The 13,809-nt window shown below is 36.4% G+C and overlaps 1 protein-coding gene across 1 annotated transcript; it reads right to left on the bottom strand.

Moving 5' to 3' along the window:
• Positions 1–9,791: 9,791 nt before the first annotated feature.
• Positions 9,792–11,648, bottom strand: LOC133290028 (probable 2-oxoglutarate-dependent dioxygenase AOP1). The gene is made up of 3 exons (XM_061488076.1): positions 11,269–11,648; positions 10,174–10,489; positions 9,792–10,040 (listed from the first exon to the last, which is right to left on the bottom strand). Exons 1-3 carry the CDS (start codon positions 11,640–11,642, stop codon positions 9,792–9,794), a joined length of 939 nt encoding a protein of 312 aa, XP_061344060.1. The 5' UTR covers positions 11,643–11,648.
• Positions 11,649–13,809: the final 2,161 nt, after the last annotated feature.

Consider the following 13,809-nt stretch of genomic DNA (forward strand, 5'->3'; position numbering starts at 1 on the left):
CTCCATTTCATGATCACCGTCATTTTCAACTCGAGGTTGATGAACCTCAGTGTGATGACTCCGACTTCCAGAGTGGTGACTACCCTCACCCTCATTGTTACCCACTCCACCCTCTTCCTGTGAAGGAGGTGGAGAAGGCGTAGCAGTGTGAGGAGGAGGGGTGGGTTGCCGGTTCACGGGCCTAGGACCTCTCAACGTCCTCAGCTCAGTCATCATTGCGGCCATGGCAGTCCGCGAGTCTTCATTGGTTTTCATTAGATTCTCATTGGCTTGCCAGCTAGCAGCCAACTCCCTCTGAACAGCTGCAAGAGATTCAGCCACGGGATCAGGCTGTACGCCTGTTGCCCCACGGCCACTTCTAGCCCCACGGCCACTTCAGGCTGTACGCTAAAGCGCGCGCTATCGGGCGCTAAAGCCTCCATCTGGGCGCTTAAGCGCACGGAGGCAGGAAGCATCAGGTATTTCAGTGTAGATGGGCGCTTAAGCGCGCATCAGGGCGCTCAAGCGCGCTATCCTGGGCGCTCAAGCTCCCATTGGGACGTTTTAGCGCGCAGAGACAGAAGCATCTCCTCCTTCAGTGGCGAAGGGCGCTCAAGCGCGGACCAGGGCGCTCAAGCGCGCAACCCTGGGCGCTTAAGCCCCACCCTGGGCGCTAAAAGTCGAAGGGACAGTAAGCATCCCATCTCTCTGCAGCAAAGGGCGCATAAGCGCAAGCAAGGGCGCTCCAGCGCGCAATCCTGGGCGCTTCAGCCCCCACTTGGGCGCTCCAGCGCGAGGAGGCAGAATGCATTGGCACTCGCAGGGGCAGCAGGGCGCTTGGGCGCGCTCCTGGGCGCTTAAGCGCGCTGCCAGGGAATTCAAATTCTCACATTTTTCAAGTCTAAGTCTGGGGGAAGGTGCATCCCCCTTACAAACCCCAATTGTCCATGCCCCAACACTAAATCCTAGCACTCATCCAACCTCTCCTCATGAGATTTAGCTAGAATTGGGCAGCATGACCTTTGTTTTCTCATCGTTTACCAATTTAAACAAAGGGTACCTAATTGATTTTCAGCCCAACCAATTCAACAACTCAATACATAACAAGCATGCATATATTGAATTTCAAGTAGGCATCATTTACATTACATATCCTTTACAAATCATGGAACTTAGCTTACAAAACACTATGATCATTCCCTTGGCTCCCATCAACAAAATGTGTAACCAAAGGCATGAGCATAGGCTAAGTTCATCCAATGAATCAAGATATACAAATGACCATGGGCTTTCAAAATAAAATCCTATACATGTCAACTACAAAAGGCATGCATAAACTCAAAAGAAATGCCACATTTCATGCATAATCCAGATATGGCCACTTGCCACCAGAGGCTCCTGCAGCATCCTTACCTGAAAGGGGGTCCCCACAACACGGGGTGAGATATACGAATATATCCAGTAAACCAGGGGTCCTTGGAGCATCTCTCCACCCCACAGTTCCATATCAGTGTAATAGCAATAACAATAATAATGCAGTAAATACATATCTATGCAAAGTGCAATACATCTCCAGGGGAAATCCCTCGAGCTCTCAAGCTGTCCTAAGGAAACTCAGATGCAAATAGTCATACTGGCCAGCTAACTACCAAGTATGATTTACGCATCGTCATGCAACATACCACATAGGGAAACACCGTCCTATGCCACACCAAATGCATACACATACGTATAACAAAGCATTACACTATTTCATTGCATTTATATACACTATAATCACCACTACCCTTTGAGGGCTTGGTGGAACAATCAAGGGAATTACACCCAAGGTCCGAAGGCTTACCTCAAAGCTTTCGTTCAACCTTTGTTCACCACCAACGGTCCAGTAACCAATCAACTTTGGTTTCAACAATAACTCACAAGTACCACACCTACACCAAGGTGCCATAACATCAATCATACTATACAATGAATATTCATATATACTCATTAATACCACAACAACTCTACATCCCAACTTAGCAAGAGCTTACCTATTCCAAGGAGCTAATCAAGCTCCATAGTTTGCTCCAATGGTTGATCACTCACGGTTGGTCCAAATGTCTCAATCCTAGACATCACAAGGACACAATCAATCATTCAACTTACTAATTGTTCAACATGCTAGAATACTAACCAATCCAAGCATGAACTTTCCAATATTATGAACAATTATCAAATGACTATCTAGGATCATTTCCACCGATTAAATGTCATTCCTAGCACTTCTTATAACATGCACTAAATCTCATTCTTCCTAGAACATAGCTAATTCAACTACATTTCATCAAAATCCCAATTTACTATTCATAAACCCTAACTCATGCAAATTTCAAGGAATCATGAGGTTCAAGGGTTAGAATCTTACCACCAATGGTCATACAACCAAGCAAGGAGTGTTCCTCAAGCTCCCATGGAGGTTGAACTTCCCAAAACCCTAAAATCTCTCCAATGGCCGAATTTTTGAGAGGCAATATCCCTCTCCACAATGCTCCCCACTCAAAACAAAGCAAGGATTATGAAAGAGGAGGAGATTTGGAGTGGTTTAGGCTTTAGAATCACTCAAAATGGTTGAGATTAGCAATCTCTAGGCTTTCCCTCCTTCTTCCTCTATTCTCCCTCTCTTCTCTTCTCCTCCTTTCTGTCGACGGGTTTCTGGGGGGGAAGAGAGTTCTCTTGCATTTTATCACTTAACATAAGTTAAGTGGTAACATGTAGGTATTAGTTCGTCTATCTATTTAACTCCAATAATTACCAAACTTTACCCAAAAGTCTGGAATATTATTCTAGGAATATTTACAAATTTATTTTTATATTTTGGGTACTTTTGCCAGTACCATTTATACCCCTTAATTTTCACTGAGTACACTTTTTAACTCCAAAGTGACTCAGATTCATTTAATTAAGCCTTATACTTAATTTCACTCACTAAAACATGTTTAATTAATTAATTACATTAGATTTACTAATTAATTAAGTTGGGCTATTATACCAGTCATGCTAACATATAAGCTGAAACAACATAATCAGCTAAGCTCCGGCCTCCCGCCGCCTGAGGCATCAGTACCCATACTACCTGATCCTGAAATAAGCATTCCCCAAACGTGGGGTAAGATCTCTAATCTAGAAATCTCAGTAAGTCAGTGAGTCCTCAAGGATCTTCCACCCCAAGCTCACTTACATGTGCAATATAAGTTCAAAAGACGTTTATCATTTATCATTTCAAAAACAATGCAATGCAGCAGATAATCATGCCATGTGTGTCAATACTAATCTACTGGCCAGAGACAGTGCAGGTATACGTCTATCACCTACACACCGTGCAAGTACCACTTGCATTCACCCCGGTACACCGTCTTGTATGGCGCTACATACTCAGGCTTCCTGTCAAGATGAAACAACACATGCATATTAAAAGCCCTTACATGTAAAGTTCAATCAACATATCAAATATCCAAAAGCATGTACACAACATGCATAAACCATACCCCCATGGGACATGGTGGAACCACAACATGGCTAAACCGAGGACACGAAATCTTACCTTGCAAGCTAACTCCAAAAGCCAAGAGTCCACAACTCAAAGTTCAAACACAGCAGATTCACAATTTGTTATGGACCAATACTATATCAATAATAATGCAACACAAGCATAAAACTTAAAGACAACGCCTCTCCTTACGTTTTACGTCTTAAGGCTCCATACCAAGCCATAAGTCCTTAATCACTTGATTCTGACTTAATTTAATTAAAACAGAAGTTCAACTTCATCAATCTAGGGTCCACAAACCCCCAATAACCTACTGTCCTCACAGCACAGCTACTGTTCTTCGAAATCCCAGAATATCCGGATATTCCTCGGGACCATATCCGGATATGCAATATCCGGATATCTAACTGGACATATCCGGATATGCAATATCCGGATATACAGAATCCCATATCCGGATATTGTTCGGGCAGATATCCGGATATTTCACGACAGAATGCAGAAACTGCATTTCGTGAAGATATCCTTCCAAGGTTGGGTTTCTACCGATTTTAAACACCTAAACATGCATTTCTAGGTGTGTTCAACATTACCCAACAACAAGTTATCATCTTTTAGCCATTAGATGCATCAAGGTACCATTTTTAAGCCTTAGAACTCAAGTTAAAGGTTGGTACAACATACCAAGGCTCAAAACTCAGAAGTAAAGGCTCTTGGAGCTCCACACTCTGCCTCTCCAAGTCTGACTTGAAGGGTACACGAAAATGCTACCAAAGCTTGGCCCTTTCCACACAAAGGAAGCTCCTTGGAGCTTCACAAACCAAGAGCAAGACTCTCACCACCTCAACTCAAGAGGACAGCCCCTCCAACACTCACAAATAGCAACCCAACACAGAACAGGGTCAACAACACAGCCCTAATGCTACTCTCACCCCACACCAAGTGTTTAAGAGAAGGATTTGTGAAGGAAGTTGCCTCAAAGCTCAAGAAATGGAAGAGGAACACAATGGAACAGTACTCAGCAGTTGGCCAGCCCCAAGACTCACGTAGAGCATGTGTTATGGCCTAGGGTTTTGTGCTAACAAGCCTATATATAGCCACTTAACATTTAAACACACAGTATTAACTTTAATTGCTACACTTAGCATTTTAATCCCAAACTTTGGATTCTGAATCTACACATTTTTCCAAGAATTTACATATTTCTCTTATAATTTTCTGAGCACCTTTTCCGGTACGCGCTTTTCCAAGCCAGTATCGGTTTCTAGCACCAGTTCTCATTATCTGGACTTGAAACTCGTTGTACAAGTCCTACATATTATTCTAGTAATTGTCATGCACTTATTATAATTTTTCGGGATACTTTTTTGGTACGCATTTATACCGACTAGTAGAACCGGTATCTGCACTTTTCTTCCGAAAAGCTACTTTCAGCATTCTTAATCACTTGTTACGATTATTAAGCCTCATAAATAATTATTAGGGTCAATTATGGAATCATTTCCTATTTTCTCGTAATTTATTAATTAAATACCTTAATTAACGGTGCGGGTTCTTACAGTTGTCATGCACACCCTAAGTAAGTTTAGCCACTTTTTTGATTCAAACAACCATAATATAGGGATTTGACTTTTTTTTTACTTTTAGGTTAAGTTATAAAATATCTAAAATTCAATTTACATTATTATCCTTCTTGAAACGTTTCTTATAATTCAAGACTTATATATTTTTACAAGATTAAATCCTAGAACAATAATCTCATTTGAGTTTTTCAGTAAAATTATACCGCAGTATTTTATCTGGTAAAAGTTATTATTCATCAATTTTCCTGAAAAGTGCCTATCCACACCAAATTTTCTTCTGAATTCAAATCCAACACTATTTTCACCAAATAATGTCTAATTATATCATTTCACAATTTTAGGGTTACATAATTGTCAAATTACCATTTTTCCCTTCAAGTGAATTTTCCCACAAATTATAGGATTTTCACTAAATAAATCCTCTATTCCTCAATTAAACTATATTTCAAATATGTGAGGTGTTATACAAGCCACTCGTGAACAAGTTGTTCTTGCGAATGAGGCTGTGTAATCTGTAGATGAACGAAGGTGATTATTTCTTTGCTCATTTAAATTAATTTAATATTATTTGTGCGCAACTTTCATATATAAATATCATCCTGGATGAGGAAGACAAAGCCTGCATATTAATGTGTTCACTGCCGAACTCTTGGGAGCACAATATTGTTTCAATCAGTACAAGTGTTAATAAACCGTCGTTCGAGACAGTTAATGCTGCCTTGTTGTCTGAAGAGATTAGAAGAGCATGTTCTGAAGGTACCAACAATAAGGCTCTGATTGTTAGAGGGCAGAGTGGTGGCAGATCAAAGTTTGGTCACAAAAGAACATCGAGGGGATGGTCAAAGTCTCGTGATAAATATGAAGTAAGGTGCGGAAGGTTAAAACTAGTTGGATATTTGAGAAGGAATTGCATAAGTAAAAGTCTAGGTCTTGATATTTGAGAAGGATATTTGGATGATCCACCACCATCTTCTTTTGGTAAAAAGAAGGATGGTGAAGATAGTTCAGGGGACCTGTGCATGGCATTTGACAGTCATAGCGACTGCAATGACTAGATCATTGACATTGAAGAATTTCTTTTCATATGACACCTTATAGAGAGTGGTTCTGCACTTATAAACCATATTCTAGCGGTACATTCAGAATGAGAGATGACATGACTTATACTATTGTAAAGCGTCAGAAGGTAAAGCTAAAGATGAATGACGAAATAGTCAAAAATCTATCGGACTTGATGCATATTATGGGGTTTACTAGAAATCTGATCTTCATTGGTAGTTCGGCAGATGCAGGTATAAATTTCTGCAGTGATAAGACTTATGGTAAACTATGAAAACTGTTGGGTAGCATAGTGTCGGTGTGGAAAGCTATATGTCTGAACAGGTGGAGGAGGACACCATAATATTATGGAATAGGAGGCTGAGGCATATTGGAGGAAAATGTTGGAGACTCTGACATCAAAGAATTTGGTGGACGGACTTCTGAGTTTCTCTATGGGATTTGGATTTTGCGAAGATTACTGCAAAGAAAGCAAAATCGAGTGTCTTTAACTCCATAGGAGGAAGAGCTGAGGGGATTCTGGACCTCTTTCACAATGATGTATTTGGCCCCACACCTGTTGCATCACATGAAAAATTAAGGTATTATATTTCTTTTACCGGTGATTTTTCAGGATATGTATGGATATATTTTTTGCACAGCATGGATGAAGAGTTTGATAAGTTCTGCGAGTTCAAGGCTTTGGTGAAAAATCAGTTTGACCGAAGAATCAAGGTGCTTAGAACTGGAAATGGAAAAAACCAATGCTTGTGGTTTTGAAAAAAAACTCAAGTGTTATAAATGACAAAAGTTAAAATTGAAATGAATATGGTAGATTAGTGTATGCGCTAATTGCCTTTACATCTGGGACATAAGTTGTGACACGGTTAGAGACTGTGATTGTGATCCCTTGAGTTCCAGGGGTACATTGGAGGACTTATCGGCGACAGATAAGCTTTCGTTTCTCAGGGTTAATCCCCTATTTGTTGCACCAAACTCCATGGGAGGATGGTGTATGCATATATACTTATATATTTGGATTACTAGTTTATATAGATTACTATTTTTGGTTAAATTGAGATATTATATGATGCAATCATATGTATGTATGTTGGTGTGTTACCATCCTAGGTGGTGTACCACCACAAGAAAATTGGTTTTTGGAGGCGGTTATATTTGCAATTTGAGGCGGTTCAAACCGCCTCTAAACGCCTATACATGACAATCTGAGGCTGTTATTCTAACCGCCTCCAAAGACAATTTGAGACAGTTATATTAACTGCCTCCAAATAACGTGTATCCACCTCCAAATAGTTAAAATTATATAAATTTTTTATTTTTAATATTGAAATTGTTATTTTTAAATGTTAATATAATTGTTATTTTTAATATAATTTTCGACAGTGATTAGTTAATATAATTTAAAAAAAAAATTAAAAGTTAATGTAATTTTTATTAGTTGAATATAAATAACTTAATGAATTTTGTATAAGTGTTTATTAGTGTGGGTTGTTATATAGAAGGGAATGGAGAAAGAGGAACAAATGTCATCCAATGTGGGACTTCAAAGTGAAGGTGAGATGATTTTTTTCAATGTGCAACAATCATCTTTGGATATTTATATATAACACCAGATAATTCAACTTAAAAATCTGAACGGTTAGATTAAAGTATTACAAGAGAAGAACACACTAACCAAATTTGAGGACGATCCAACGGCTGAACAAAGATTTTTTCCTCTTTGAATCTCACTGTCCGATAGATCATGAACCGCCTCTAAATATGCTTTGGAGGCGGTTATTTTAACCATCTTTAATGTACATTTTGAGGCGGTACACATGAAATCACCTACAAATGTCTATTAGAGGCGGTTAAAATAACTAGCCCCATTTCCATTCAGAGGCAATTAAATTAAAACCGCCTTTAATTGCTACATTTAGAGGCGATTATATCTCAACCGTCTCTAAATGGTCAACGGGGGCAGTTATTTTAATCGCGTCTAATATACATTTGGAGGTGGTTATGTTTAACCGCCTCTTAAAGTAGCAATTAGAAGCGGTTTTAATATAACCGCCTCTGAATGGTAAATGGAGGCGATTATTTTAACCGCCTCTGGTACAAATTTGGAGGCGGTTTCATGTTAACCGCCTCAAATGAATTAAACCGCCGGAAATACCGCCTCTATGTATCAATTGGAGGAGGTTTAAGTAAAATCGCCTCAATTAAACAGCCTCCAAATACCAGTTTTCTTGTAGTGTCCCATGAGTGTGGTGTCACGAGATTGGGAACGCCTAGTGTGGGGTATTGGGGGAATCCCGATACTTGTATGTAGCAAGACGTTGCGTATATCATACGATATGTCTATGGCCAGTAGGATTTATCATTGCACACGCATGAGATGTACATGATGGTGCATGATATGTTTTAGCGATGATACACTGCTTTAAAATGATTATATTATTTTGCTATAATTATTGCTATATTATTTTGCTATAGTTATTGGTATAGAATGGAAAAAGTTTAGTCACGTTCTTATACGAGATTAATTATGAATTTATCGGATTAGTTTCCGCATTTATTTAACTAATTAATTGCGCTTAATACCATAAAATAAGATAATAAACCGTTCGCGAATGGAGTGTTACACTAATAATCCTTAGGGTAAGGGAAATCAAGATCCAACCTACTTCTCAAAATTTTCCATCAACACTAATTTCAGCATCAATTACTTATATTCTCATTATTCTGTTTTGGAAGTTACATAATTATTTTCGTTAAGTCTGAAATCAATTTTTCAAGTTAAGTTCCTAGTTCAATCCCTACATCAATCGAACTCTAATTTAAAATGAAAAACTTTCAAAAATAGTAATACTCACGTCTGGTTTAGTCTTCTGTTTGTTTTAATTATTTTACTCTTAGTTTAAGTCTTCTTTAAGCTATTGAACTTTCAATTTAAGTCAAAACGCCATGATGTTGGTGGGACGATATTAGGGTCTCAAATATCCCATTTACTATTTGTTGTCACGCATACTTATACGCCACTTGCATACCCATTAGCAAGACAAGATACTTGCGCGCCATTTAGTAATTAGTATGTTTTCACAATTTCTCCAACTCAATATAATGCAGAAGGTGCTCCCATGACCCATCTACCGGTGCCTTTGGGTTTATGGAATTTTATCACGTCCTCTCCATTTGGTAAAAGAGTGCTACAGAGTACACGAAGAAGATTTTTTGTTTTTTGGGAATTTGACTTTTGGTAAATATGACCTTTTAGCCTTATTTCATTGTTTTGGTGGCTTTGTGTGCATTACCCTAAGAAACAATATTCTAGTTGAGTCCCAAATATCCTAACTCCAAAATCATCTTCTTAATAATACGATAAAATAACTCCTCCCTAGAAGCATTGTATGCGTTTTCTGTCAAAGTAAGAACTATGAAAGGCTGATTAATATCACTAAATAATGTTGCCATTTGCAATTCAGAGAAATTCACTGCAAACACACACATAGCGAATTTTTATTAAGTACAAAGGTAATTTGTCTATGGAACATTTGAACGCACAACATTGCTATAGTACACAGTGCATAAAAATTTTCGTTACTCCACGCACTTTTTTATTCCCCAGTCTATGAATACTACAAATTTAATCCAATGACAGCTCAAACACCACAGAAAGTGTGCAGAGGATTCTGATCTCCGTGGCATTTTCGAGTGTAAAGAAAATTGAAGAACTCGTCAGGATCAAAAGGCTTGAAGAGAAGAGGGTGTTCCTCGTCCACTAGCTCCTCTGGGGCTTTTACAAGGTTCCCTCCTTTGGGAGTAGAGAACAGCCCTACAGAGTACCTTGGCACATTTCCAGTCAGCATCACTCTGTGAAACGGCGGATACACCCTGCCGTTTGACCATGCCTGCAAAATTCATATCACAACCTCATAAATGATAAATCTTTAATATCATTCAATAATAATAATGATTTTAACAATTAGTATGTTCTATAGTTTTTTTAATAATTACAAGTGGTGAATACAGAATAGAATTTACATGGAGTGAGTCACCAATCACAACAACGAAACTGTTTGGGGAAGGCTTTATCCATTTTCCATCTTTCGTCAGAACCTCTAAACCCTCCACTTCATTTTGGTACAATATTGTCATTATGTTCCTGTCTGTGTGTGCGCTGAGTCCTACCATTGGGTCACTGTTTTGAGGGCTTTCGTATCTATAAACCCTGAGAACATAATTGGATGTGTTCACGTGTTCCTCCAAGTACTTTTCAACACCAAAGCTCTCCAAAATCATCTTCCTAATAATCTGATCTAACTCTGATAGCTGCTCAGAGTAGGATTGTATAGTTTTGCTGCCAAATCGAAAGTCAAATAAAGTTAAGAGGCAAAAAGATATAGAAGTTCTCCACCCCCAAGAAAAAAAAAAGTTGGTTTAAAAAGTCTGTATAGGCTCAAATCTCACTCACATGCTATGGTGTCAAGCTAGAATGTAATTCTTAATTTTCACCTTAAAGCTTTATCTAGAAATTCTCAAAAAGAAAATCACACAAACGAGCAATCATAATCTCTAGATAATATTCAATGCAATGTCATGACAAAAAAAAAAATTATTTTGAATTCTCACAATTTACTTTTTGTGCCTCCTTAGAGTTTATTCAGATTTATTAACCAGTTCAGCTCATGCTATCTTGGACAAACATTCAGAGACACCAGTACCAGCAGAATAAAACACATAAAACTAAATAAATAAAATTAAATAATAAAAATAAAAATAAATACAAAAAATTCTTCTTTTTTTTCAAATGTTTGAGATATCTCCCCTGAATTTGAAAATTTCTGCTGAACATATATATTCCTCTGTGTGTATTCCTAAGTCTACGCATAATATGCAATCAAACCTATTTTCGTTTACAACGTCTTATAATTATATCTTCATCGCTGATTTTCGTTAATCAACGATTATCATTTATTACAAATTAATAATTAATTAATGAATAGGATTTGCAAAAATAATAACCGTTGTTCGGCAGAAATCAACGGTTAAGATATGATTGTAAGAGGTTATAAACAAAAATAGATTATAAATATAACTTTCGTCTGAAATCTATATGAAATTTTAATGAGTACGTGCCTAAAACTTGGGTTTCCCTTAGGCCACCAAGTATTAGTCATGCTGTCAACTTTCTCATAGACATTTGCATCATCAATGCCCATGCGCTCATAAAGTGGGACAATAGGATGTTGCCCCAAATAACCAAGTTCTGGTTTCTCAGACACATTGAGTCGCTTGGTTTGTAGAGGGAGATCAAAGAGCTCTTTTATAGCAGCAAACATGGCTTTGAGAAGGTCTAAAGGAACTTTATCATAAATTGCTTCAAAGCAACCATACTCTACCACTGCCTCGTGGACTTGGGATTTCACAGCCTCCCACTTTGGACCGTTGACTTCCAAGCCGAGGTTAGTAACGTCAATGACAGGAAGCTTTATAGGGGTTTCTGAGCCCATATCTTCACTTTTTCCTCTCTAATTTGATTGCAAGATGTGAGGAGAATGCTTAATTTAAGCTGGGTTTAAACTTATGTGTGCTCTTGATCAGTTTTGGTGATCAAGTTATATAATGGTATGCTCTGCATTTAAATGACGACATTGATAATATTAAAGTGTTTATTTTATTACGACGAATAAGTATATGTGCTAGAGACCAATAATTGATCTATAGTTGTAAACTTTTATCACCTCCTCGTTATAAATTATAGTTTACTTTAAAAAAAATAAATTATTTTTTATTTTAAAAGAAATGAAAATTGATAAACATATTGTGTCGAGCAATATGCTAATAGAATTAATGTTTTAGTTCGTAATTTAATGTTGATCCCTTGTTATCTAGTTGAAAAAAGGAGTTTTAAAAATAGCCAATTTTTACTATCTAAACCAAAAGTACGCTAATGTTCAAAAAGTACGAGAAATTTTGTCATAGAAAATAAAATCGGTTCTATTTGAATTAGAATTAGAATTACATTTTACATATATGTCTCATGAACATTGGTATATGCCGGTAGAAAATATGTTAAAGAAATACAAAAATCATTAATAAATTTTCAATTACAAGTTTAAACTTTTAGATGAAATAGTTTTTAACATGTTATCAGAGTTAAGGTGACCACATGGGAGTTCAATCTGACACCCCCTACTTTTTTAATAAAGTTAAGTCAACACAAAGTAAAATAAAAAATAGACTTTTCCTCACCAAAAATAAATAAATAAATAGACTTTTGCAATATCCATGTTTTAAGTCAAAAGACTCTTACGTGAAGGCGTGTGTTAGATAAATATCTTGGCAATGTACACACCTATTTTTCTTATATTATAAGTTCAATAATTTTTTATAAGTCGGAGATAAAGTCATTTCTTATAGATATAACAAAATGATGGGAATGTGAAAAGAAAAAAAAGAAAAATTATAAAACCAATTGATATATTGGGAATTAATATATATATATATATATATATATATATATATATATATATATATTTATATAGGGTTTGCTTTTTCTACCGTCAATGTAAATAACTTATCTACAATGAGCACAAAACGAGGTTGTTTTGAGGCAAAAATCAATGTATTTTTGTAATTATAATTTATTTTAGGGTTATGATAGTCTTTTTCATTATAATTTTTTAATTTTTCAACTTAACACGACGTCGTCTTGGGAGTGAATGTAGATAAATTTATCTACATTCACTGGAGAAACATTAAAACTATATATATATATATAGATATATATATATATAGAGTTTTATAAGAGTTATGTTGTAGGAAAAATGATTGTGTTATGTTATAGAGATTCGTTTTGCGTGCCGTAGTTTTTTTTTTTCCTTCAAAACATGCGGGTCCCACAATATGTTGTGTGTGTAGAAATTTTTTTGTGGTTATGTTAAATGACGAAAGCAAAACCCATAAACTTTGTTGTGTGTGTATATATCGTTTATACTCTTTGCAGGGAAAAAATTGTCAAAATGTGTTAGAATGTATGAATTTTTTCTATTGTTTAAAAAATATAAAAATAAATCATTTTACGTGAAAATATCATTTTTGCCCATATTATACTATAAATAAGTCTTTAAATTTTTCTTTCAGTACTTCTGATTAAATGATAAAGATTTTTCTTCTGAATTTTATTATTAATAATCTATATGTTGTCTGTTTCTTTTGGAATCAAAAAATTAATCTTATATCTCTTAATAAATTATCCTAAAATATTTCATTATTTAAATAATACATATTAAATGGAATAGAAATATTTAAAATCTAAGTAACTTAAAAAGTATTTAATAGTTCTTCTTTACAGAATTATGAAAATTATTAGAATGATGTATGATATTCTATCAAAAATTACTGCAAACTCAACTTTCATCCAAGTAGGAAGTCTTGCGAGGACTGTGTGATTGGTGTTTCTACGAGTGCATGCTCTCCACACATCTAGGCGAGACAATGTGCATGCACCTCCTTGACGACAATGCCTTAATGACAATGTTGTACCTTTCATGCATGTTCATGTTACTTGATTGAAACTCTTCCTATATTTTATGAACTTAGATAAACATTATCAATATTGAAAATCGAGATATGTTAAAGGTGTGACAACATTGAAGGCGAGAGGGTAGTTAAGAT

The sequence above is a fragment of the Gastrolobium bilobum genome, unplaced genomic scaffold, assembly GCF_033153095.1.
Source record: "Gastrolobium bilobum isolate Gb01-03AN ecotype WA unplaced genomic scaffold, APGP_CSIRO_Gbil_v1 utg63486, whole genome shotgun sequence".
Taxonomy (NCBI): domain Eukaryota; kingdom Viridiplantae; phylum Streptophyta; class Magnoliopsida; order Fabales; family Fabaceae; genus Gastrolobium; species Gastrolobium bilobum.

What these genes read in the sequence shown, in the direction of transcription:
- LOC133290028 (XM_061488076.1), bottom strand. Translation starts at nt 11,642, where the DNA reads ATGGGCTCAGAAACCCCTATAAAGCTTCCTGTCATTGACGTTACTAAC. An exon ending in AAGGGAAACCCAAGTTTTAG is followed by an intron (nt 10,490 to 11,268) that starts GCACGTACTCAT and finishes TCGATTTGGCAG; the next exon opens with CAAAACTATACAATCCTACT. An exon ending in TGATTGGTGACTCACTCCAT is followed by an intron (nt 10,041 to 10,173) that starts GTAAATTCTATT and finishes TGAATTTTGCAG; the next exon opens with GCATGGTCAAACGGCAGGGT.